Source organism: Hippopotamus amphibius, chromosome 4 (genome assembly GCF_030028045.1).
Source record: "Hippopotamus amphibius kiboko isolate mHipAmp2 chromosome 4, mHipAmp2.hap2, whole genome shotgun sequence".
NCBI lineage: Eukaryota > Metazoa > Chordata > Mammalia > Artiodactyla > Hippopotamidae > Hippopotamus > Hippopotamus amphibius.
In genome coordinates, this window is record NC_080189.1 from 99,975,339 (window position 1) to 100,001,707 (window position 26,369).

At 42.8% G+C, this 26,369-nt stretch overlaps 1 protein-coding gene across 3 annotated transcripts in view; it reads left to right on the top strand.

Annotated features, from left to right (window-relative positions):
- RAPGEF5 (Rap guanine nucleotide exchange factor 5) overlaps positions 1 to 26,369 on the top strand; it is a 231,250-nt gene that overhangs the window by 47,991 nt on the left and 156,890 nt on the right. For all 3 annotated transcript variants that reach the window (XM_057730812.1, XM_057730810.1, XM_057730811.1), the window contains exons 4-6: positions 1,967 to 2,088; positions 3,531 to 3,699; positions 23,251 to 23,317. In XM_057730812.1, coding sequence (XP_057586795.1) covers positions 1,967 to 2,088; positions 3,531 to 3,699; positions 23,251 to 23,317 — 358 coding nt within the window. The remainder of the gene's footprint in view (positions 1 to 1,966; positions 2,089 to 3,530; positions 3,700 to 23,250; positions 23,318 to 26,369) is intronic.

The following is a 26,369-nucleotide window of genomic DNA, read 5'->3' on the forward strand; positions in this document are numbered from 1 at the left end:
GAGGCAGTAGCTGGCTCTGAGAGCGGGGGCCTGGTTATTAAGTAATAACTACACATGACAGCAGTCATGGCGATACCGTGATTTAGCATAGTAACTCAGCCCTGCCCCCCCCCCCCCCGCCAAAAGCAGAGTGAGTCCTCCCCAGTGAGAAGTTAGGGCTGGGTTACCAGCATCACCGGGCAGCCCGTTAGAAGTGAGGGCTCTGAGGCCCCACCCGGCCACAGTGCATCAGAATCCGCACATTAACAAGATCCCCCAGGCGACTCCTACTAAAGACAAATTTGGGAAGCCCAGGTCTGAGAAATGTCTTCCTCATCACCTTGAAGAAACAAGCCAACGCATCTGTTCGTTGCCATTTGCAGTTTGTCAGTTTGTTTCGTACGTTTTGTTGTATCCTGCCGTGTTCCAGGTGGTGTCAGACACAGAGCAGGCTGAGGAGCTGTGTGTATTGCTCTGAGAATAAGGATTAAGATGATAAAAGTGCTTTACAAGCCCAAAGATGCTGGCTAATTGATGGAGGTGTTGAGGAATAAACATTTTGAGCCTTTAATGTGAAAGGTGTCCTATAGAATTGGTAGTTAGTATTGACAGTTTGGTCTAATTGCCTGTTTTGTTGCAATCTGTTTTCTCATTTTGTTTCAAAAAACCATCCATTTATTTGAGTGTTATCTTTCTTATGTCTTAATGCTAACCTGCAACTGGAATTGTACAGTTGGTACATTCTGGAATTGCCTTAATGGCCTGAGTATCTTTCAAATCTTTACCCCCCAAAAGTGATACTTTATCTAAAGCTAGAATATTTGTTCAGATATCTCAGAAGAAATGTTTGCTACCTTATTTTTCTATCACCTAAGAAAATGTAGCATCTCATGGCGCTTCTTTATACTGTTGATTGCTGTGTGATGACTGTGCTAGTCACAAAAGATACAGTGTTTTTCTGTTTTAGGAATACAAATAAATGTTGGTATCTTTTGGTCCTTAAATACCAGATAGAGGAGAAAGCCATTTACATGATACATCTCTTTAAAAAAACATTTTGGTGACTTTTTTTCTCCCCAAATGGGAGAGTCAGTTTCAATGAAATTTCTGCAAATTAAAAAAAAAATATTTCAGAAAGATTTCTTCATTTGGTTTTTCATTTGAGGCTGATAAAGATGGAAAAGTAGGCATGAAGATACCACTTGTAATGCCCAGATTGGAGCATTCTTTGAATACAGCTGTGTATTTTAAGATGGATTACAGAGAGTATTTCTTGCATGTGGTTAGTGGAATCCATCGTCTGGGTTTATGATCTAGGCTGCTTGGAGGATTGCTTAGATTATATTAAAAAGATTAACAGTGAGATTTATTGTTCTTTGAGATAAATTTTAGGATTTAATCTCTGTTTGAAGAGTAGAAAACAAAACTATAGTACTAACTGTGGTATAACCTTCTCTAACCTTGGAATTATTTTGTTCTCAAAGAGATGAGATTAAAATGTGTAAATGATTGAACCAAAGTTGATCACCACCAACTTGAGGTACTTGTCTTATCAAGGCAGAAGCATCGTCTTTAAGTAAAGGACTGCTAAATTTATTCCTTCATTTATTCAAATGTATATATTCAGAGAACTTAATGTATGCCTGGACGGTTCTAATGTTGGGGTTTAATCGTGAGTTGTGTATACATAGTCCCTGCTCTTCTGAAAATTATTCTCAAGGGAGGAAACCAGATATTATTCATTTGGAAAGATGTGTAATTGCTAAATGTTAGGTGATGTGAAGGAGAAGTATAAGAGCATATGATTCTAAGCTTCTGTAAGCAAGTGATATTTGAGCTGAAGTATGAAAGATGAATAAGTGGTATGTGTCATTTATTCTTGACTTTCTTGTTTAAAAAGCACATGGAAGGGATGGTATTAAATTGCATGTTTTTGGCAAATGGGTGGCAACAGTGTCTTACTGTGAATGGCTTTGCTTTTGTCCAGGAGAAGCTGCGTTGGGTCAGAACTGGTAGACTGGCTTCTAGCACATTGTCCATTTGTCCAATGCAGATCTATGGCCATAGGGGTCTGGCAGCTCCTACTGGATATGGGAATTATGTCATCAGGTTAGTATTGCGTGCTTTGAAGGCACAGAATCCTGTTGTTAAGCTACTTAACCAAAATGTGTTTGATTTTCTAGATGACATTATAATCTAGTTGGGAATTGTTCTTGCTGGTAAATATTTGCATTCTGTTATAAATGACAGTGACAGGTCATCTTTTGTTATTTCTCACACCTTCTGTAAAAATAATTAGGTATTTGCTGTTTCATTAACTACTACCTGTGAGAGTCTCTCCCTTACCCCCTCCCTTCTCTACTTAAAATGTTGCTAACAATTTTTTAAAAAAATCAGTGACATCTTCGGTTGCTCTAAATGTACGATTTGTCTTGCTGTACCTAGAATAATCAGAAACTGACTTTATGAGTAGAATGTGGATGCCATTTTAATTGTGTAAGTAATCATAAACAGTTAGAAATATGATCTATGAAAATGAGCTGTTTAAACAGAACAGAAAATTGATGTTAACTAGAAACTAAAATAGATGGTGGATATCTCTTTGCTGAGCCTAGGGAATTGAAGAATTAGAAGTCAAGCAGTTTGGATTCTTTAACTCTATTTCGCAGGTGCTGGTTGGTCACTGGGAAGCCCTTTTCCTGTAGGTTATAAATATTGAGGGTTAGAGAACATAGGTTCAGAAAGGTATACCTCAAGTCCCACTGTGGAAAAGTGGTACAGATGAGGATGTGGGTGTAATCTTAGTCGGTCACATCTAGCACCGGATGCTCTTATTTAGAAAAACAGTTAACTGCCTTTGAGGAATGTAATGATTGGCTTGCTTGTGAGGTTCAGGTTTCTGGTTAGCAAAACATTTTGTGTTAATATTTTTTGGAAAAGTCTCCACTTCTTGATTTCTTTTAAAACAGGGTTTCCCAGCCTTGGTAGTGTTGACATTTTGTGCTAGACAGTTCTTGGTTATGGGGGGGCTGTCTTGTACATTGTAGGATGTTTTGTGGCATCCCTTTCTTCCACCCACCAGATGTCAGTAGTACCCCCTAGTTGTGGCAACTCAAAATGTCACCAGACATTGCTAAATGCTGTGGTGGGGGGAAAGGGGAGGGAGTTGCCCCTGGTTGAGAACCACTGATCTGAAACTTGCTATAGTGTTGTATTTGTGTACCGCTAAAGTAATTAAGTGTACTGCTTTGGGACACTTAAAAAAAATTCTTCTACTCGCTTTGAATTGCTATTGATTTCACCTGTCTCTGAAGCAGACCAGTTGTAAAGGATATGTGAATGTGCTGGCCAAAGCTTCAAGTAATAAAAATAGGTGAGTCAGTAAGTCCTTTTTAATTCAAGGGGATTGTGAACATGAATGGACTTAATTATAGTCCTATCCCTGGCTTCTCCCTAATAATTAGTAGGCCTTTCAATTTATTGTTCAACTTATGGTTCTCTATAATAATATACTTTACAAAACTGATCCACACCTTTTTTGTTTCCAACAGTGGACCAGCATTTGTACTTTCAAGATACCTATGTTTTCTACCAGTTTTCATCTGATGAGTGTAGCTACTTGTACTGTGAATTTGAAAGAGAAGAGGAGTGGCAGAATGGTGTCAAACTTTTACTGCAGCTCGTGCCTCTCGTTCCCCCCAGAGCTGGCATCTGTGACGTGTAAGTAGATACTGTTTTGTTCCATCGTAAAATTATTCTCACTTAGAGAACCATCCCTCGGTCTGGGGGACTGTGCTCTACTTTTTTTTTTTAATTAATTAATTAATTTATTTTTATTTATTGGCTGTGTTGGGTCTTCATTGCTGCACACGGGCTTTCTCTAGTTGCTGAGAGCGGGGGCTACTCTTCATTGTGGTGCACAGGCTCCTCATTGTAGAGGCTTCTCTTGTTGTGGAGCACGGGCCCTAGGTGCTTGGGCTTCAATAGTTGCAGCACATGGGCTCAGTAGTTGTGGCTCATGGGCTCTAGAGCACAGGCTCAACAGTTGTGGCGCATGTGCTCAGTTGCTCCGTGGCATATGGAATCTTCCCAGGGCAGGGCTCGAACCCGTGTCCTCTGCATTGGCAGGCAGATTCTTTACCACTGCGCCACCTGGGAAGTCCTATGCTCTACTTTTAAAATCATTTCTTCTTTAGGAAGTAATTGTCTTATTCCCATTTCTCAGAAGCAGGTTCAGAAAGGTAAAGTGCTGAAAATTCAGTCCAGCTACTAAAATGACTGAACTGGTATTCAAGCCCCAGAAGTCCATGCCTCGCTGGCTATACCATGCCACTTCAGATTTAATCCTTGCTGTATGAGCAGGTGATCTAAATTGGGAACAAACATGATTTGGCTTAAGTTGGAATGAAATGATAACTGACGTCCTCTATCCAAGTCGTGACTTTCCTAAGAAAGAGCTCAGCAGACATTTCTGGAAGTAACCTAGAAGCAACATTTGGCAAATTAAAACACATGAATCATCATCACATGAAGATGTTGAGTCACTGTATGATTAAAATGAATTAAAATCAATTGATTAGAGGAGGCGTGGGAACAGGACTTGAGTCATGATGTGATGATTCTGACATGCCTTTGTCCACAGCGTTAATAAGCTTATTTCAGTATAAAGAATTGCAGATTAAAAATTTGTCAGTAACTTTTATATATTCAATTTTTAGAGCATGTTGCGATTAGCAGGACAAGTGGTTTTATCCTCATCTCATAGGTAAGAAAAATAGGTTCAGGGAGAAACACCTACCGCCATAACAAAGATGAGTTACCCTTGTTAAGACAATACTGAGCAGTTAGTACAAGCTTTTAGAAAAGAAATAAATGTCAGAATGTTAATGAGACGCTAATAAGTTGATTGTAGAGAATGCATTTTATGTCAGGAACTATGCTAAATGCTTTATATTTGTTATTTCATCAGTTTCTGCTATTTTAAAGAGAGGAAACTTAGGCATACAGATCAGGTAACCTATCTGTGGTCACACAGGTGGTGTGTGGAGCATTCCATGTCTGTCTGTCTGACTCTAACACCCATGCTTTTCCCACCTGTTAGAGGTGTGCCCAGGAGTTATGGTGGTCCTTCTAGCTTCCCTTTCTCAGACGTTGTAATCAGAAGCTGTACAAATGGCAGACTGATTCTGAAATGGCTATATTTTCAATGCCACTGGTCCCACCACTGTTTATAGAGGACTTGCCATGGTAAAGCAAATTTCAAATATAATGCATCATTCAGTGATCTAAGTACGGAAAATGTTCCTTAATGCAATGTGCTCTTAATATAGGTCAGAAGTTTCCCAGGAAAAGTCAAGGAGCATTGCAATAAAATTTAAAAAGCTTTCTAAGAAGGAGTGGAATCTTTTAAAGCTAGAGGCGGCTGTGACTTTCTATGACTTTGTGCGACTGGCATTCTCTGCAGCTCTTCTTAACCATTTCCCATCCTGAACTCGGAAGTGTGCACAGTCCCAGATTAAAGGGGCATGAGGATGTCTGAAATAAAGCCGCAGCAGTCCTCGTGGTTTAGCTCCACTCCTTTCTCTCCCACTGAGGAAGCAGATTGGAATGCCAGTGAGACCGACCTTGTGACAGGGAAGCCCCGAGTCTAGTGTAGGTTCTAAAAATGAAACTGTTATTTAGAAAATTTGGTTTCTGATATTAATTCCAGATTACTTGCAGTCTTTTGTCACACTGATCACTGTGCACAGTGTCATATCCTCTGGGGTTGACAATCACTGTAGCCTTATCAGCACATTCTGTTTCTCTTGGTGTGAACGTGTACATTTGGGAGTTGTAATTCCTCTGGGAAAATCAGCATTGGGGAGCTATAGACCTGTTTATCCCCTATTATAAGTACAAACTGTAAAAAGATAAAGTTACCGAACCAATCGCAACCCTCTTCTTTTCTCTATTCTAGAGTTATAAGCAAACTTCTAAGCTCTGGTATAATGTTTTGGGCCAGATTTTTGAAAACCAACGTTTAGGTCTTCCAGACTTAGAATAAACTGGATAACTGGTCAGAGAAAAGATTTCCAGGGAGATTGTCCTCTTCCAATTGGGTTGTCACAGCCTTTCCTAAGGTTCAGCGCATACAACCCCATCATAACTTCTGCTTGAATCCGGTGATCTCCGTTTATTCTATCCCACATCACACACCCGTTTATTCCCTCATGCCCTTGTGAAATTCTGCTCTTTCCTTGTCTAGACAAGTTCTGCCCATCCCTCAAGGGGGAGTCCAAGTGCTACCTTGACCACAGAACTTCCATGATGTCTGCAGTCTGTGGCAGCCTTAACTTTTAGTAACTTGCTGCCCTTGCTGGGGTTCTTTTGTTTTTGTTTGTTTGTTTTTAATTTGTTTATTGGCTGTATAGCTGTGTTGGGTCTTCATTGTTGCACGCGGGCTTTCTCTAGTTGCAACAAGCGGGGGCTACTCTTTGTTGTAGTGCATGGGCTCCTCATTTTGGTGGCTTCTCTTGTTGCAGAGCACAAGCTCTAGGTGTACTGGCTTCAGTAGTTGTGGCACATGGGCTCAATAGTTGTGGCTCATGGGCTTAGTTGCTCCGTGGCATGTGGGATCTTCCTGGAACAGGGCTCGAACCCATGTCCCCTGCATTGATTGGCAGGCGGATTCTTAACCACTGCACCACTAGGGAAGTCCTGCCCTTACTGTTTGTTTCAAAAATTTTTTCCATTCTTCTATGTCATTCTCAGTCGTACTGTATCCATTCCACTGTAGTATCCATTCATTTTCACTCATTCTACTGAAATGCCCTCTAAAGTCCTCTCCACTAACTCATTAACTAACGTTGTCCATTCGTGAGCTGAAAACCCAGTCCTGTGGGTTTGTGTTTTTTTTTTTTAAATAACCGTTTTGATATTTGAAGGCCATGAAGGTCTGCCTGTGCAGTTCTACATTGGGTCCTTCTAATTTGCTGTCTTCTCTCTAAATCCCTGTAAAATCATGTCTCTATGTAAACACATTTGTATTCTTTTTTTTTCTTAAGCTCTTTATTGGAATATGATTGCTTTACACTCTTGTACCAGCTTATGAGGTACACCAAAGTGAATCAGCTGTATTTATACATACATCCCCATATCCCCTCCCTCCCATGACTCCCTCCCACCCTCCCTGTCCCAGCCCTCCAAGGCATCACCCATCATCCAGTTGATCTCCCTTTGTTATACAGCAACTTCCCACTAGCTCTCTATTTTATAGTTGGTAGTATATATATGTCTATGCTACTCTCTCACTTCGTCCCAGCTTCCCCTTCATCCCCCGCCCCCCCAACCCCATATCCTCCAGTCCATTCTCTGCATCTGCATCCTTACTCTTGTCCTGTGACTGGGTTCATCAGTACCATTTTTTTTTTTTTTAGATTCCATATATATGAGTTAGCATACAATATTTGTTTTTCTCTTTCTGGCTTACTTCACTCTGTATGACAGACTCTAGATCTATCCACCTCATTACATATAGCTCCATTTCATTCCTTTTTATGGCTAAGTAATATTCCATTGTATATGTATGCCACATCTTCTTTATCCATTCATCTGTTGATGGGCATTTAGGTTGCTTCCATTTCCTGGCTATTGTAAATAGTGCTGCAGTGAACATTGTGGTACATATTTCTTTTTGGATTATAGTTTTCTCTGGGTATATGCCCAGGAGTGGGATTACTAGGTCATATGGTAATTCCATTTTTAGTTTTTTAAGGAACCTCCAAACTGTTTTCCATAGTGGCTGTACCAACTTACATTCCCACCAACAGTGCAGGAGAGTTCCCTTTTCTCCACACCCTCTCCAACATTTATTGTTTCTAGATTTTTTGATGATGGCTATTCTGACCAGTGTGAGGTGACACCTCATTGTGGCTTTGACTTGCATTTCTCTGATGATGAGTGATGTTGAGCATCTTTTCATGTGTTTGTTGGCCATCTGTATGTCTTCTTTGGAGAAATGTCTATTTAGGTCTTCCGCCCATTTGTGGATTGGCTTATTGGCTTTTTTGGTATTAAGCTGCATGAGCTGCTTGTATATTTTGGAGGTTAATCCTTTGTCCATTGCTTTGTTGGCAAGTATTTTCTCCCATTCTGAGGGTTGTCTTCTTGTCTTGTTTATGGCTTCTTTCACTGTGCAAAAGCTTTTAAGTTTTATTAGGTCCCATTTGTTTATACTTGATTTTATTTCCATGATTCTAGGAGGTGGGTCTAAAAGGATCTTGCTTTGTTGGATGTCATAGAGTGTTCTGCCTATGTTTTCCTCTAGGGGTTTTATAGTGTCTGGCCTTACATTTAGATCTTTAATTCATTTTGAGTTTATTTTTGTGTATGGTGTTAGGAAATGTTCTAATTTCATTCTTTTACATGTAGCTGTCCAATTTTACCAGCACCATTTATTGAAGAGGCTTTTTTCCATTGTATATTCTTGCCTCCTTTGTCAAAGATAAGGTGCGCATATGTGCTTGGGTTTAGCTCTGAGTTCTCTATTCTGTTCCATTGATTTTCCTTTCTGTTTTTGTGCCAGTACCATACTGTCTTGATCACTGTGGCCTTGTAGTATAGTTTGAAGTCAGGAAGCCTGATTCCACCAACTCCATCTTTCCTTCTCAAGATTGCTTTGGCTATTCGGGGTCTTTTGTATTTCCATACAAATCGTAAGATTTCTTGTTCTAGTTCTGTGAAAAATGCCGTTGGTAATTTGATAGGGATTGTGTTGAACCTGTAAATTGCTTTGGGTAGTACAATCATTTTCACAATGTTGATTCTTCCAATCCAAGAACATGGTATGTCTCTCCATCTGTTTGTATCGTCTTTGATTTCTTTCATCAATGTCTTAATAGTTTTCTGCATACAGATCTTTTGCCTCCTTAGGCAGGTTTATTCCTAGGTATTTCATTCTTTTTGTTGCAGTGGTAAATGGGAGAGTTTCCTTAATTTCTCTTTCTGCTTTTCTGTTGTTAATGTATAGGAATGCAAGAGATTTCTGCACATTAATTTTGTATCCTGCTACTTTACTAAATTCATCGATTAGTGCTAGCAGTTTTCTGGTAGAGTCTTTAGGGTTTTCTATGTATAATATCATGTCATCTGCAAAGAGTGACAGTTTTACTTCTTTTCCAATTTGGATTCCTTTTATTTCTTTTTCTTCTCTGATTCCTTTGGCTAAAACTTCCGAAACTATATTGAATAATAACGGTGAGAGTGGGTACCCTTGTCTTGTCTCTGTTCTTAGTGGAATGCTTTCAGTTTTTCACCATTTAGAATGATGTTGGCTTTTGGTTTCTCATATATGGCTTTTATTATGTTGAGGTAATTTCCTTCTATGCCCATTTTATGGAGAGTTTTTATCATAAATGGATGTTGAATTTTGTCAAAAGCTTTTTCTGCATCTATTGAAATGATCATATGGTTTTTATCCTTCAATTTGTTGATATGATGTATCACGTTGATTGATTTGTGTATATTGAAGAATCCTTGCATCCCAGGGATAAACCCCAGTTGATCATGGTGTATGATTTTTTTAATGTGTTGTTGGATTCTGTTAGCTAGTATTTTGCTGAGGATTTTTGCATCTATATTCATCCGTGATATTGGCCTGCAATTTTCTTTTTTTGTGACATCTTTGCCTGGTTTTGGTATCAGGGTGATGGTGGCCTCATAGAATAAGTTTGGGCATTTCTGTTCTTTAAAGTTGCTTTTTTTAAAAGGAAAAAAGAAACGTAGTTTTTTTTTTTTTTTTTTCCATTTAAAATAAAATGTTTAAAGCAGGAAGGGAAATGGACCTAATGCAAGTTTCTAGGCTAATGTGAAGAAACAAATTCCTGTTCTATACAAAATAACTTTTATATCCAAACTGAGTAGATAATTTGAAAGGAGTGCATTGGTTGTCAAGGGTACTGTCTCCGGGGGAAGAAAGAACAGTCGTGGTATCTCATTCAAACTAAAATGCAAATCAAGTCATCCAGAATGTCCTTTTTTCTCTTTTTCATCGGGGTGGGGTGGTTAGGAACACTGAAGTAATGGTGTAGGGAAAGGCAGCCTAATCTGGACGAGGAAGACAGGAATCTTAAGTGAGTAAGATTCATTGGAGAATTTAGGCTGGGCAGGGACTTGGCGATTGTACTTCAACTGCCTGTGTTACCGCCCTCCCAGCTTGGCCCCAGGTGGGAGTGGTGGTGCTCTGAGTAGCTGAGTCTGAACCTCTGATACGTACAACCATAGTCTACCAATTACAGGGCAGTGAACATTTATGCTGCTGTTAGAAGAGTCATAGAGGATTGCTGAAATTTAACTCATGCTGCAGTCAGGCAGGTAAAGAAAATGTAACTTCTTCGTTTCTCTCTAAGCGTTCTGTTGTTGTCCACAGGGGTCTCCGTCCTGCTGGATAGCCAGAAAGAGCAAAAAGAGAAGCCCCGTAGTGTTAGCCGAATCCAGTAAAATGATTCTGATAAGGACATTTAAGAAGTTTCCTTGTTAGCTGTTGGGCATGCTTGGTGAAAAGGGTCCGTCTCTCTGTGCCCTCTCCTTGCTCCTCAGCAAGACAGCCCCCAGGGATATGGTGAGTGGTGTGGGCCCTTGACCCCTGCAGACCAGGCTCGCCTGTCAGGTGGGCCCTTTCCCTTCCCCTCTGCTCTTGCCTAGTGACCTCTGAAGTGTGACTGGGGTGCGCTGTCACTGTGGAGCCTGGTATCAGTTGGGTCTGTCTCTCTCGGCTTGCTCCGTGCCGGGTGGTCCTGGCCAAGGTGCCCTCCTTGGATGTCTGCTGACTCTCCGATGCTCCTGAGGTCTAGCTGAGGCTTCCACAGACATCCCGTTCAGCCACCTGACCTCTGCTGACACAGCTGTCTCTCGTTGCATCCCGACCTGGCCTTCCCTGACTCTAAGCTATGTGTAAAAACAACACAAAACAAAAAGCCCACCACACCTGTTTGTTGTTGCTGTTAATGTGGAGCGTCTTTAATTGGATGGCGTGGCTCAACTTCCATCCCTCACAAACCAGCTCTAGGAAGCACTCAGCCCAGCGTGTTAGGATGAATTTATTAATATTTGTGACTCTACACTCTAGGTAGAGAAGCAGAAGGGCACTTGAGAAAGATGGTCCAGCGTGTAGGGCAGGATGTTAGGAAGATGGGGGGCGTGTTTAGAGAGTTCAGGCAGCCTGATGTGGCTGGAGTGGTGGGTCACAGCCAGCAGAACTCAGACCTTTTGTGGGGTGGGGTGTGAAGCTCAGATTGACCGCAGGGTTCTGCAGATCTAGGGGGAAGCTAAGCATTATCTTTGTATGAAATAAAGAGAATGAGTTACCTGTATTTAGATGCTGCCAAAACAAGTAAAATACAATTTACTTGAATTCACGGTAACATTTTTGTCATATATTTGCTCAACAGGTACAGAGTTTATGGGTCTGTGATCTATTTCTGTGTTAAAGGGGTCCCCCACTTAAAACTAGGGAACACATGGCTTGGTCACTTGACCTAAGCTGCCCTGGCAGTGACAATAATAAAAGAAATAGCAGTAATAGTGAACACTTACATTTATTTACACATGCAAAGCACTGCTCTGAGCATTTTACATATAACTCATTTAATGCTTCCAACAGGGGTTTGCTGTTGTTCTGATTCTACAGCTGAGGAAACTGAGGCAAGACAGGTTGTGTGACTTGCAAAAAGGCTGGCCTCTGTACTTGGTGGCAGCAACATGAGTTGAAGGCAGAAGGTGAACTTGGAAGTGATCTTTATGGCCGTGGTTTGCAACCATGACACTTAAAAAAAAAAAAAAAGGTGTAACCTGAGATCTACTGAATTAGGAGTGAAATAGAGAGATGAGACATGGATATCAGTATTTTTTTCTAAAGTTCTAAATGTGAACTAATGAACACCAAGATTGAAACCTACCGTTTTATAAAGTTAGCCTTATAGAAAGATCTCCATTAAGTGATAGGAAATATGAAAGTTAATTAAATCAGAGTCTCAAAATACTACGTAAAGATTAATTTTTTCAGTACATAAAGATTTTATTGAACATGGTACCTATTGCCACTTGGCTGACACTCCTGAAATTCCGTAAATTTAGCTTCATAAGCATTTATATCTGGAAGGGATTTCCTAGATAATTGAATTTGCTCCTCTTAATTTTCGGGTAAGGAAAGGGTCAGGGAATAGAGAGTCTAGGGAAAGACAGCCACTTGTCACGATTGCTCTCTACTGAGTAACTTACTTAACAGCATTTACTGACCATCAAGTTTGTGTAAAGTGTTGTGCTTGGCCCTGTAAAAGTGTGACCATATGTAATGTAAGGCCTCTATGAGGCCAGCTGCATTAGGACAAAGTTCAGAAAAAGAAAACAAATGTAAACACAAAAATCTTAGCAAATATTACTGAATTGGATCTGGCAATGTATAGAAATGATAATACAGGATAAAATTATATTTATCCCAGAAATACAAGGATGATTCAATATCTAAAAATCAATGTAGTTCACCAGATTCAGTCCCAAAAAGGAACAACTATACAAGAAACTCCATAGATGCAGAAAAAGCATTTGAAAAAAATTCAACATCCATTCATGATAAGAATTCTCAGAAAAGTATGAATATAAGGGACTTTCTTCAATCTGATAAAACCTTATATAAAACTTATACCTTACATTATACGTAATAGCAAAAGGCTGAATTTTTTCCGCTAAGATTGGGAACAAGGCTAATACATTGCCTCTTATCACTCCTTTTTTTTTTTTAAATTTTTAAATTTAAAATTTTTAGTTTTTGGCTGCATGGGTCTTCATTGCTGCATGTGGGCTTTCTCTAGTTGCTGAGAGTGGGAGCTGCTCTTCATTGTGGAGCGTGGGCTTCTCAGTGCAGTGGCTTCTCTGGCTTCAGAGCATGGGCTTCTGTAGTTGCGGTGCAGAGGCTCAGTAGTTGTGGCTCACGGGCTTAGTTGCTCTGCGGCATGTGGGATCTTCCTGGACCAGGGATTGAGCCCGTGTTCCCTGCATTGGCAGGCAGATTCTTAACCACTGTGCCACCAGCGAAGTCCCTCACTTCTTTTTAATACTAGCCAGTGCAATTAAGGAAAAAAAAAGAAAAGGTATGCAGATTAGAAGGAAAAAATAAAGCCATCTCTCTTTGCAGGTTACATATGCATGGAAAATCCCAAGGAATCTACAAAAAACCTACTAGGCCTGATAAATGGGTTTAGCAAGATCACAGGCTACAGGGTCAGTATAAAAAGACGTATTTCTATGTACTGGCACAAAAAAGCATTATGAAATACCTAGGTCTAAATCCAAGAAAATGTGCAAGAGTTGTATGTCAGACACAGCATAAGCCCAATTTAAAAATCAAGATTTAAGTAAGTAGAGCATCTGTTCACGTTCATGGATTGGAAGGTCCGACATGGCTACGATGTTAATTCTCCCCACATTGACCTGTCTCTTCAGTGGCGGTTTGTTTCCTGATCTGCTGGCCTCAACATCCCTGCATAATAATAAGATCTACATTTTGAAGCACCGACCTCTAAACAGGGAGTGTCCCGGGGCTGTCTTCAGACTTTTTCAGCTCTCACTCTGGATGTCCCTTCACCCAGTCGTGTATTTAATATCAACTCCACAGTGATGACTCCCCAAATTCAGGTTCCTGTCTTCTCTTAGGACCTTACATACAATGATAGCACCACCAGCAACTACCCTGTCCCCTCTGCCCCCTTTATTCTCCTTCTCCTGTCTAACCTGTCCTTTTCTACCTGACCTGCGTAAGCAACATGAGAAGTCCATGGACATCCTTAATTTCTGAAATGGTGCTAAATTAACACCTTCTAACTGGGGAGATCAAATTTGCCGTTCCTGTGTCCCAAACCTACCCTTTGTATTCCTGACTTTTCCTAATTAGATTCTCATTTTATGATCCTTGGAGAGGGGGAAAAGACTGGATGAGTAAAGAAACATTTTTCGAATATTTCTCAACAAAATTTTCATGATGGAACTTGGCATAAGTTTTGTGTTAGAATCATAGGTGAAGAAAATTTTCATTTATCACTTTACATCGTTTGTGTAAAATATGCTGTGAAATCAGCTCGTCTTGGTCTTTGTCACTCCTTCTCCCAAGGAAACACTAAGTCCTCCAAAATTTCCATTATTTACAGACCAGACTTCTTCCAGGTATGGGAATAGACAGCCTATCTTTATCAGATAGAGTACACTAGTTTAGGAATAGTGCAGGAATTTTAACAACAATTGAACTTTTAGGCGTGCTTGTGCCAGCATTTGAAATGCAGCTGTTTAATTAAATATTAAGCATTAGTTCTCAAGTCTTCAATATAAAATGTGAAAGAGATACCAGTAATAACTGATTTTATTCAGTTTTAGATGAATGTGTCCCTGTATACCCTGGACCTTACTAAAACCTGTCACATTCACAATTTACTGCTGTTTGATAAATTTCCTCTATAAGCAAAACTAATAGCTTGATGCCATGAAAAATTATCTTCTCTGGAGAAGGTCAAACAGGTATCTGTACTCATGATATCAGTGATCTGAACAAATCCAACTCTCATTCTTCCACCATCCCACTTTTTCTTTTTGTCATAGAAGTTTGCTTCATTAAGCAAAATATACCTGTCCGGTTGTAGATGTTATGGGAAGATACATGTGGGGCGGTACTTGAGTGTCAGCTCCGACATCTTTTTAATCCTCTTGGGGTCCGTAGATGTTGGATTTGGTAAAGATTGACTCTAGGCCCCTTGAGGAACATTCTCTTTTGTGGCAATGATTTCTTAGGAAAATATTTTAAAAATCTGGCCCAGGAAATATTTCTGAACGAGAAAGTCCCTGTTACTTTTCCTTGCCTGACATTCAGCAAGTATGGAAGGGACTTTGGGTTGTCCAAGGAGGACGTGGATCCTGGCATTCTCAGCTGACCTAACGTCCTTTCTTCCCAGCGTGGCGGGGGAAGAGTCCCTCCTCCTGCTCCAGGCTCATTCTTCTTCCCTGGGCTCTGGGTGCTGCCTCGCCTCTGACACTTTGCCTGTCTGCTTTCTCAGTTTCTCACTCTCTGTTGGCTGTTCTCCTTTCGCAAACAAATGGTTCTCTCAATCATAAGAGCAAGAAACCAAACCTACCTTTGATTTTATATCTTCTTCTAGGTACTTCTCCTTCCATCTTGTTTGCTTTACAGCCAAAGTTCATGGCCCTCAGCATAAAACTAAAACTCTTTCGCCGTAATAGACAAGCTCTGCCTGCTCTGGCCTTGGCTTTATCTCTTGCCATTCCCCACTTCCGTGTGCTGGTCATCCTGCTGAGTTTCAGGGCCACTCCTTTTCCGTCAGAACCTCATCTTGGATATTACTTCTCCCAAGACGCCTCTGAGTCACAGATCAGGATAAGTGACTCTCACTTGTGTTGGCAGAATATCCTAAAGATGGATTTTGCTAAGCCCACTAAGTGTTATGTGCTTTTTTCCCATATATGCGTGTATCGTGCATCTCCTATTTGTTGTGGAATCATGTTTGAAATATTCCTGTAGAGGTTGTCTTGGTTCTGGTTTATTCCATGCCCTAGAATTTCACCAGCCTCTAGCAGGGTTAGTCTGAGGTTCGTGTTAAAAATTGTGTTTTCCTCAGGTCCCTCCAGACCAAGCAGGGCGGGGCAGGGCAGCCTCAGTCTGGCTTGGGACGGGAGGTAGTGGACAGGCCTGCCCCACATTCCCCAGGAACATCCTCTTCCTGTCAAAATTCTGATTTGGAGACAGGCGTGCTCCCTGGGGTTCATTGAGTCCCAAACGAGAATCTCTCTGTTTAAGGCGAATGCTGATGGATAGTGTGTACGTACGAAGCGTTCAGAAACAAATGACAGCCCCTGGGATGGCAGTGCTAGCAACTCACATGAAAACTGACGGAGGCCACATCTTGTATTGCTGTGGTGGTTTTTTTGTTTTGAGTGGCATGAGTCTCTAATGGGAGAACAGTGTGTTTCAAGGCAGGCCTGAGCCCCATTCATGGTGACGAGCTCGGGTACAAGGAGGACTCCAAGGGACGCTTCCTACAGTGGCTCCGCATAGGACTTCACGGAGGAGAGGGCGCAGGGCACCATCTGATTCTCTCCCAAGTTCTGTTCACCTCCTTCCCTTCCGTGGAAGGGTCATGAGGCTAGAAACCACTCTAGCAGGAGGGAAGGTCCTGCCTCTGCAAAGGTGACCCAGGAGAGGATTCCAGCTAGGCCAGTGTGAGGCTCGTCTCCCTCGCCTCCCCCACCCCCAGACGTGGAACGCGTGTCATAGCTCCTGCCACAGCGCAGAGCTGACCGTGTGTCATATTGTTAGCATCCTCTGTAACGTGCAACATGCCTGTGCTGGGGATAGTGCTGGCTCACGTGTGCCCGGAGGGCCGTGTGTGACACCTCAGCTGGATGAGCACGTGCCCGTTATGCATGGTCCACACCTCTTGAACCACTAGACTCCAAATGTTTGTCTCTTTTATGGTTGTTGGATGCATTTAACCCATTTTCCTGTAGGAACCATGTTATGTGTGGAGGGGTGACTCTTGGCATCTCAGTGAATATGCCGTTCGGTATTGAGACATAGGTATAGACAGAACTTGTGCGTTTTTATTTGTTTATTTGTTTTTGGCTGCATTGGGTCTTTGTTGCTGTGCATGGGCCTTCTCTAGTTGTGGTGAGCGGTGGCTTTTCTTGTTGTGGAGCATGGGCTGTAGGCACAGGGGCTTCAGTAGTTGCAGCACGGGGGCTCAGTAGCCGTGACTCTTGGGCTCTAGAGCACAGGCTCAGTCATTGTGGTGCAGGGCTTCGTTGCTCTGCAGCATGTGCAGTCTTCCTGGACCAGGGCTCGAACCCGTGTCCCCTGCATTGGCAGGCGGATTCTTAACCACTGTGCCACCAGGTAAATCCTAACTTGTGCATTTTTAAAGTTATGTCAATACACAAATGTAAAATGATACTTCGAGGGTGAGTCAAAAATTATCCACACTCCAGTTATATTAAAACTTCTGTTGGCCGCACTGTCTTATCAGCGCTTTTCGTTCAAGGCTACTGTCTCCCCAGTCACTGCTGTGCAGGTATGAACGTGGTACATCAGTTCATTTGTAGCTGTGGTGCAAGCAAAAATGGATGCCCAGCTTGTGATTGGCATGAAAGAACAGCAGCACGCAGTGATTCGTTTTTTGTGGTCTGAGGGTGTGCACGTCTGCACACTTCTGCCCCCATTGTCGACACCCTGCAAAAATTTTGTTTTGCGGTGTTAAAACATCCTCCCTATAGTCCTGATCTTACTCCATCAGACATTCACCTGTTTGGTCCCCTGAAAGCAGCTCTACGAGGACGAAGATTCATTTCTGATGAAGTGAAGACAGCAGTGCAGTTGTGGCTCGCAACTCAGCCTAAAACATTTTTTCACTAGGGAATACGAAAGCTTGTTGACAGATGGACAAAGTGTATTGAAAAACAAGGAGATTATGTCAAAAAGTGATATATTTGTCTTTTCTAAAAGTTAATTAAAATGAATTCTGCGGCCAGAGTGCGGATAATTTTTGACTCATCCTTGTATTTAGATAATATTTCTGTAACAAATGCTTCCAGCTTTCCATCCTGAAATCCCAGGAAGCCTTTTCCACTGTTGAAAAGGAATTAGGATTTTCCACTTCCAAAATGATACTAGCTGCTCTTGAATCTTGAGGCACGAGTATTTTGGTCAAAATCCGATTAAGGGACTTCCAAGGTGGCGCAGTGGTTAAGAATCTGCCTGCCAATGCAGGGGACACGGGTTCGAGCCCTGCCCTGGGAAGATGCCACATGCCGCGAACCAACTAAGCCTGTGCGCCACAACTACTGAGGCTGTACTCTAGAGCCCATGAGCCACAACTGTTGAGCCTGTGCACCACAACTATTGAAGCCCACGTGCCTAGAGCCTGTGCTCTGCAACAAGAGAAGCCAATACAATGAGGAGCCTGTGCACTGCAGTGAAGAGTGGCCCCTGCTCTGAGCAACGAGAGAAAGCCCATGTGCAGCAATGAAGACCCAACACAACCAATAAATAAAATAAATAAATTTAAAAACAAACAAACAAACCTGATTAAGGAGTGTGGGTTCTGTTTCTCCTATAGACCTATTTATGGTAAGCTTTATTTTGAAAAACTTCATTGGAATAATCTCAAACCCATTCTATTAATTCTCATGAAGGAATTTTTCCTAAGAGAATTCTGGGAACCATTGCAGGGATACTAGCTAAACCCAAGTTTTTAGACACTATACTGGACCTGACTGGTACAAAATAAATTCTATTGCCCAGGTAATGGCTCTTGTGTGCTGCTTCCTAAGGCTTATTATTGGAACTCAACACCACATGACTGTTTAGCCCTCTTAGAGCTGAGAGTTTGAGTGGGGAGACCTTTTGGGGTGGGGAACTTCCTGCTTCTTTTCTGCTGCCATGTGAATGGTGTAAACGATTGTCAAACAGTTGGCCAGGTTAGAAACTGTTCCTAAGACTGTACTAATTATTTCTTAGGGGAAGTTGAGGAGGTGGGGTGACCATTGGTGGCTGCTATATTATTTAAGATATTTTCAAAGTTACCAGCTCTTTAGTGTTTGATATAAGAAAGTCATTCATATCAGATTTTAGTGACAAGGAGGTCACTGAGAGGAGGGACTGCTGCAGGGAGCTGGGAGGATGATGCAGGAGCTGAGGGAAACAGCTCTTGAGTATAAGCAGGGTCCTTCAGTCGAACTGACTATAGAGAACAAGCTGATATCTTGTGCAGTGGTCGCCGGGGATGGTGGCTCATAGCAGAGCATTCCCCGAAGTTTAAGGTCCTCAGTTAATTTGCTGAACACAGAGTTATCGAATGCTTCCTATGGACTATGTCGTGTTCTAAGTGTTGGGAATGTAATTATGAACAAAAAAGAAATCTCTACTCCTGTGGAGCCTACAGTCTAGGAGGGGAAGACAGACAATTTCATCAACAGCTTTATGTTGCTTAACGGTGGAAAACTTCATGCAGTTAAATAAAGTAGGAAGTGAGTGATAGAGAGATGGGTCAGGAAAGGCCTCTCCGGGAGGTTGACAAAGACTTGAAGGACGTGAGGGAAGAAGCAGTGTGTGATGTGAGGGAAGTGTTCTAGGGTAAGGGGACCATCAGGGCAAGACCCAAGACAGGAGCATTAAAGGCAAAGCCAGAGTGACTGGAACAGAGTAAAGAGAGAGATGTCAGCCACTGTAGAGGCTTTGGCTTTGTACTGAGAGCGGTGGGAACTCAGTAGAGGATTTTGAGCAGCTGAGGGCCATGATCTAACTTACATGTTAACAAGACCACTCTGGGCCCTGGGGCCAAGTAAGAGATCCTGTGGCTGGAGCAACAGTGGGTGGAGTAGAGGTAGTGAGAAGCGGTCAAAAGGGAGATATTGAAGGCAGAGCTGATCAGATTTGGGGATGGATACAGTGTAGAGTATCAGTGGTGCTTGAGGGGTGGTGGTCAAGGATGACTTCCAGCTGAAAGGATGGAGTTGCCTATAATTAAGGTGGGGAAGCCTGTAGGGAGGGCAGGGGCTTGTTTTGTTTTTGATGGGTGTTGAGTAGAACGCTGATGTGTCCTGTTTGATGGTTAGAGGGACAAGGGAAGAGGACCAAAGGCTTTTGCCACTCCTGTGTCCTCACAATGGCACCCTTAGCGTTCACAGACCTCGTGAACTTACAGAGACATCTGCCCACAGCATTAGGATTCGGCATTTCCCTTGGAGAATTACGGGGTCAGGCTTCGGCTGTCGGCAAGCAGAGACCTGGAGAAGCAGCCATGAGAATTTATAAAGGGGACACCAGTTGGGCCAGAGCTTCCTGCTGGCACAAACCTCAGGGATGGGTCTTCCTTCCTGGGGCCACTTCCTTTTCTCTTCTCTTTCTTACGTCAACTTGTCACTGCCATTGCCTGCTGTGTCCAGCCAGGATTTCTCTGTTTCCCTTCTCTAACCAGAGTTTCCTTCTTCCTCTCTTGTTCACTGAGCAGCACAGTCCCCTTTAGTAATAACGGGGTGAATATGCAAGTACAGTCCTCCCTTGGGATCCGTGGGGGATCTGTTCCAGGACCCCCACGGATACCAACATCCACGGATGCGGGAGTCCCTCGTGTAAAGTGGTGTACTGCGTATTACAGCTGATTCTTTCCTTATTCTCCCTTGCCCCATCTGTTTCATTATCTGTTTTCATCTGATATGTGAGAACTTTGTCTTCACTGGGTTGCACTGGTGTGTATTTACATCATAAAATAAGCAGAATTTGTCTCATTTTGCAAAAATACATTTACTGAGGAAAGAGAGTCTGGTACTTCTGGGCCTTTTGCCATCCATCTGGGGAGGGGCCACAGTGGTGAGGAAGGAAGCAGAGTTGGGGGAGCATCGCCCTTCTCTGTTCCTTCCCCCCCTTTCAAGCTCTCCCGCTGTTTGCCTGTCCCCCTCAGTCCCGCTCCCACGTCCCTCCTCCACGCCAGGTGCCACGCAGGTACCTGCTGGTGCAGGGTGGACCTGGGACTCCTTAGCAGAAAGGAAGCGTCTTTCTGAACCCGTGAGCAGGCAGTGGGAGAATCCCTGAAGGTGTGAGTCTGGAGAAAAGCAGGACCAGATCTGGGTTTTAGGAAGAGGGTCCTGGCATCAGGGAGTTGGGATACAGGAGGGGAAGCAGAGACAGGTTAGTTGGAAGGTGGTTAAAATCAGTTGTGGAGGTGAGGGGCTGTCAGTGCGGCTTGTGGGGAGGAAAGTAGGAAAGCAGAGCTGGGGAGATCTGGTGACTGGAAAGGCGGGGAGTGCAGGAGGCGGGGAGGGGCCGCAGGGTGACGTGAAGCTGAGTGGTGAGAGGTGCTGGCAGAGCCCGTGAGGACAGGAGGCAGGAGGAGGTCAGCGGGGGTTGTGTCAAGTCTGAGGAGCCTATGAGATCCTCAGGTGGGTGAAAATAACTCTGGAATTGCCACTTAAAGCCACGTGGAAGGCAGACGGAAACACAGCTCAGGGAAGATTCAGGGGCTAGAGAAAGACTTGGGAGTTCTGGGTATAAATCGTGGTGATGGAGGGGATAAAAATGGGATGCGGGCTGTGGGACAGCTCTCGGGCGAGCATCACTGTCTCTCTTACACGTTTTTCCTTTAGAAATGTTTCTGCTAAGGCATGTTTTATGCTGGAAGCATGATGAAAGTAGTTTTGCTTGGACAGAGACGGAATTATTTGTCACAGAACGAGCAACGGCTTGGCATTACTCATCAAATAGCCACCACCAGTCACATACACAAGCGCTCCCCTTGGAGTTTTGAGTTGCTTTCAACAGTTTGTTGAAAACACGTTCACGACAGAATCTGTGCTAATGCGACATATGTCCTGCACAGTAACTCACCCTTCAGGTGTCTGCTGGGGGCCGGGAAGCATGAGAGGGCATGGCCGGCCCACGCTTCCCCACGGGCACAGACGGGGTGTTGAGGACCTTGTCGGTGCTCTTGTGTCTCATGCTCTTGGCTCCTGATTTCCTCTCAGAGCTGTTCTGTTACCACAGCATAATCTTATAAACCTGGTTTGGTGGCTTAGCTTACAGAGGGTTGCAGCTCTCTTCTCTGTGTAACTTCATGTGTGTGGAACCCTTGCGAAGAGACCATTTTAATAATAAAGCTCATTGGGGCTTCCCTGGTGGTGCAGTGGTTAAGAATCCGCCTGCCAATTCAGGGGACACGGTTTCGAGCCCTGGTCTGGGAAGATCCCACTTGCCGTGGAGCAACTAAGCCCATGCGCCACAACTCCTGAGCTGGCGAGCCACAACTATTGAGCCCACATGCCACAACTACTGAGCCTGCATGCCGCAACTACTGAAGCCCACGCACCTAGAGCCCGTGCTCCACAACAAGAGAAGCCACTGCACTGAGAAGCCCGTGCACCACAACTAGAGAAAGCCCGTGTGTGGCAACGAAGACCCAATGCAGCCAATAAATAAATAAATATTAAAAAATAATAATAAAGCTCCTTGTTTGAAATGTTCATTATCAAGGTCATGTTTCAGATGCTTCGCTGCACAAGGAGTTAAGTTATTCGACAACATGCCCATCGCTTCATACCTATAACATGCAATTCTTGTAGTTCATTGCTTCGACTTGAAGGGTGGGACTTTTTTTTTCCTTTGGAAAGGGCTTAATGACATTTACAGAAACAGGAAGCCAGTGGCAGAATGGATCCAACTGGCTTTTTTCCATTCTTAAAGAGCATCTTCCTAGCTCTCTTAGGAGCCAGGAGAAGCCCTCCTGCCCCGCAAGGCTTGTGCTCCAGCTGGCCCACTGCATTTCCTGAGATTGAAATCAATCACTGGACTGCCAGTGCCATACCGCTGCCCTGCAGGGCAATTACCACCAACCCTGCCCCACCCCCCCACCCCCAGTCCACAGAAGGCGTTGAAAGGAATCGCTTGTGGAAATAGATCTGGGAGACAATTACATATACTCAGTTGGCATTAGTCAATGTTTTTTTCCTTTGACCAAGTCAGGAAAAAAAGTGCAACTTTATAAGATTTGTTTGAAGTAGGGAATTTCATATGGTAGTGTGTACATTTGTGTGGTGAACACTTTTCATGAATTACATCAGAAAGGTCATTTTTCTAAACAGACTGATCTCACACTGTGTAATATGTTGTATGGTTCCTTAATTATTTAACATATGCGTGGTTTTCTTCTCAGCTGGGCTGTGGTCTTGTAAAAAAGACCAAAGTGCTTCTGCTGTTGTATTCCGCAAAATTCCTATCACAGTGTTAGGCTTATAATAGACCATTTCATAATAAATCTGTTTGGGCTGAAACTCAAATGTAGTGGAAAATTCATGTTTCATATTTTCAGAATCTGGATTTCATTTAGACTTAGTAGGAATTTCAGTACTTGACCACGTTATATTCTCCATTTGCTTGCGCCCAGTGCACGCCCTTTTGTAAATCTGGTATGTCAGGATTATCCTGTGTTATCATTTGGAGAGCAAGACACAGTCCTCAGGACTTAACTGACGTGTGGGAAAGTCGTTCCTGCTAATTGATTTTGAAGGAACAGTTGGGCTGCAGCAGAGTTGTGTTCCTATGGCATTACTGTCTCCGTGTTACTCACATGGGTACCTTCATCAATGTATTAAACCAAAATGCTGTTATATAACATGTGCTCCCCATAACTTGCTGAACAGATTTGAGCAACCAAAGCTAAAGAGTAATTTGTTCTTTGTTTTTCAAAGATCTCATCAGAAAATTGAAGACTCAGAAGAGAGCAGCGACGAAATCCTTGCTCGTCTGACATCTGCGGTAAGGCCATGCGACATCCCTGCCCAGGGCTGAAGAAATAATGAGGGGCCTTTGAAGGGCGGCAGTCTGGGTAGTGGTGTAGAGAGACACTTGCCCTGTAGCTGCTCCCTGTTGTGGGAGGCTCAAGTCAAGGCAACGGAGACAATGGCATTCTCTTGCTCTACTCTGATGCAGCCTCTCCTGCAAGATCATAGATGCTGTTGGTGGAAAGTTCCTGGAAACTTAGTGGAAGATTTCTTCTTTTTTAATCTGATTAAAAAAATTTTTTTAATACAGTATGACTTAACCTAGGGGAAATTGTGACCTGCTGCACAAAGGAGAACAGACTGTATGTTTCACTAGGGGAAAAAAAAAAGATCACCTCAACCAACAAAAGATCAGGTCTTCAGTTTTTAATGTACTGGATTGTGACATTTTCATTATGTCTTTTTGTTTTTGTTTTTAATCATTATGTCTTTTAAAGCTGTTAATTAGAGTCAGTAATTGACTTGTTGGTTGAAGGAAAGCTTATGCTCTTCTTCCTAGAAAAAGCTGGCTGTGGTCGCTTATCATTAAGTTCTGGTTTTTGACAGGCTCTAGCAATCCTATCTTAAAAAATCTTTATCCACCGGCTGGGCTTTCTGGAAACTTTTCTAGCCTTCCCAAAGATTCTTTACTTCTCCTTTAACTGCATTTAAAAAATGTATTTACTGAAAAATCACTCTGGATTGGATTCTGTGTGTGGAAAGAAACTGATCTTGTACCATTTCATACACCAAGTTTTGGCATCTGGGCACAGCTTGAAATTTAAAAATTGTCTTTCCTCCTCTTCTGGAATGTAGCTTAGAAAAGTAATTTTTGGCCAGATATAGTGATCAGTGGTGTAAAACTTCATGTGAAATGGAATCTTGACAGCATGTTAAGAAAAAATATTTAACACGACTTTTGCAGTTTAAAATATTGACCAAAGAGGAGTGCCTATGGTGTGCAAAAGCATTAAAGCTGTCTTAAAAAAAAAAAAAAACCACCCACTGTGCACCAAATACTGTGTTCAACATTATGTGTGTGTGTGTGTGTGTACATATACACACATACATGTTACACTTCACAGCAGATCTGTGAAATAGGTGGCATTATCTCTGTTTTATAGACATGAAAGCTTCTAGAGGTTAAGCAACTTGCCCGAGGTCATCCATCTAGAAAAGAACAAAACTCAGAATTTTCCACTCCTAATCATGTTCTCTTAAATACTATGCCTTTTTAATAATGTAATACAGTTATTAGGTAGGTTTCAGAAACAATGTACATGTAAGGTGTGTTCCTACAGCCGTATGAGGGAGATGAGCACATTAAAAAGCTAGCCTATAAAACAGCTGGCAATTGAGCACCAGAAATCGTGGTGTATAGATAGTAAATCCAAGAACAATAATAGAGAGCTTCATTGAAGAGACTAGATTGAACCAGCATTGAAGGCAGTCGGGATGTGAACAGGTGACAGAGGATGTGTACTCTAGCTGGGGGGTTTATTGTGTGCAGGTGGAGGAATGGGAAAATACACTGAGAAAATAGTAGACCCATCTGGTTAAAGAGGAAGCACCTAATAAAGAAAAGTGAAAGACTTTTTGAACAACAGATTAATGATGAAGTAGACGTTTAAGGAAGAAGATGGGGGCTTCCCTTGTGCTGCAGTACTTAAGAATCCGCCTGCCAATGCAGGGGACACAGGTTCAAGCCCTGGTCTGGGAAGATCCCACATGCCGTGGAGCAACTAAGCCCTCAAGCCACAATTACTGAGCCTGAGTGCTGCAACTACTGAAGCCCTAGCCCCTAGAGCCCATGCTTCACAACAAGAGAAGCCACCACAGTGAGAAGCCTGCGCACCACAACGAAGAGTAGCCCCCGCTCGCTGCAACTAGGGAAAGCCCGTGAGCAGTAACGAAGACCCAACACAGCCAATAAGTAAATAAATAAATAAAAATAAATTAAAACTATAAAAAGAAAAAGAAAAAGATGAGTTGGAGATGAAGAGACTGGTTGAGAGGCTGATAAAAATCAGGTTTCTGGTGGTTTTGGGGGGGATCCAGAAGAAAAATGGGTTCAAAAGGCAGCATAAAGAAGTGTTTAAAAATGAGTAGGACTAGGTAAAGGTAGAGGAGGAGTCAGATAACCAGAGTTCTGAACTTGATGGAAAAGTGATGATACTCTTAGGAAGTTGAGTAAAATGTGTGGAAGGAGAGATGACATAATTTTGGACACACTGAGTTAGAGGACATGAGGATGTAAAAATATTCGGGAAACACCTGGAGACGTGACTCTGGAACTCAGAAGGGTCAGGGCTAGAGTTTTGGGAACCCGTCCAGGCTGTCGATTGAAGAGCAGAGTGGAGGATGGAGTCTTGGGCAGCATCCATGATGAGAGGGCGGTAGGGAGAGGAGGGGACTGCGAGAGAGGGTAATCCTGAATGGCTTACACCGTGAAAGTCAAATTCAAGAAAGCCTCCAAAAAGGAGGGGTGGACAGCGAAGTGCTGGCTGTATATTTGGTTGAGGTAATCTTCCTGGAGAAAATCTCCAAGCTAAACGGCTGAGTAAATTGAGGTGAGGTGCTAGTGGGGGAACGAGAGTAAAGGGCAGGGGAGAAAGATCCATGTCTTCAGTTGAGGACGGATCAGCCCGGAATAGTGAAACTGTCTTTGAACTGAGAACGTGGACCTTGACTCTTAGTTCTTCCAACACTATGACCTTGGCCAGATCGAGTGGTGGACCAGGCGATATCTAAGTTCTATAAGCATATATGAAAGGACTGTGGCGCTTCACCTCTCCACAGTGTACCCCGTAGTTATTCCTGTTGGCTTGAATATGCAAACTTGTTACCTCACTGTTAACACCGTGCAGGAAGGGCGGTGTTTGCATACATCACTCAAGTAACAGTTATCATCTAGCATGACCCTTAAATGCATTAGAGGAAGCCAACAGTGACATCTGTCGTGCAGACTTGTTAAAGTGTTCTTTCGAGGTGTGTATAATTACAGGGTGCTGGAAAGGGGCAGCAGTTTCCTGCAATAGAGTTTACTG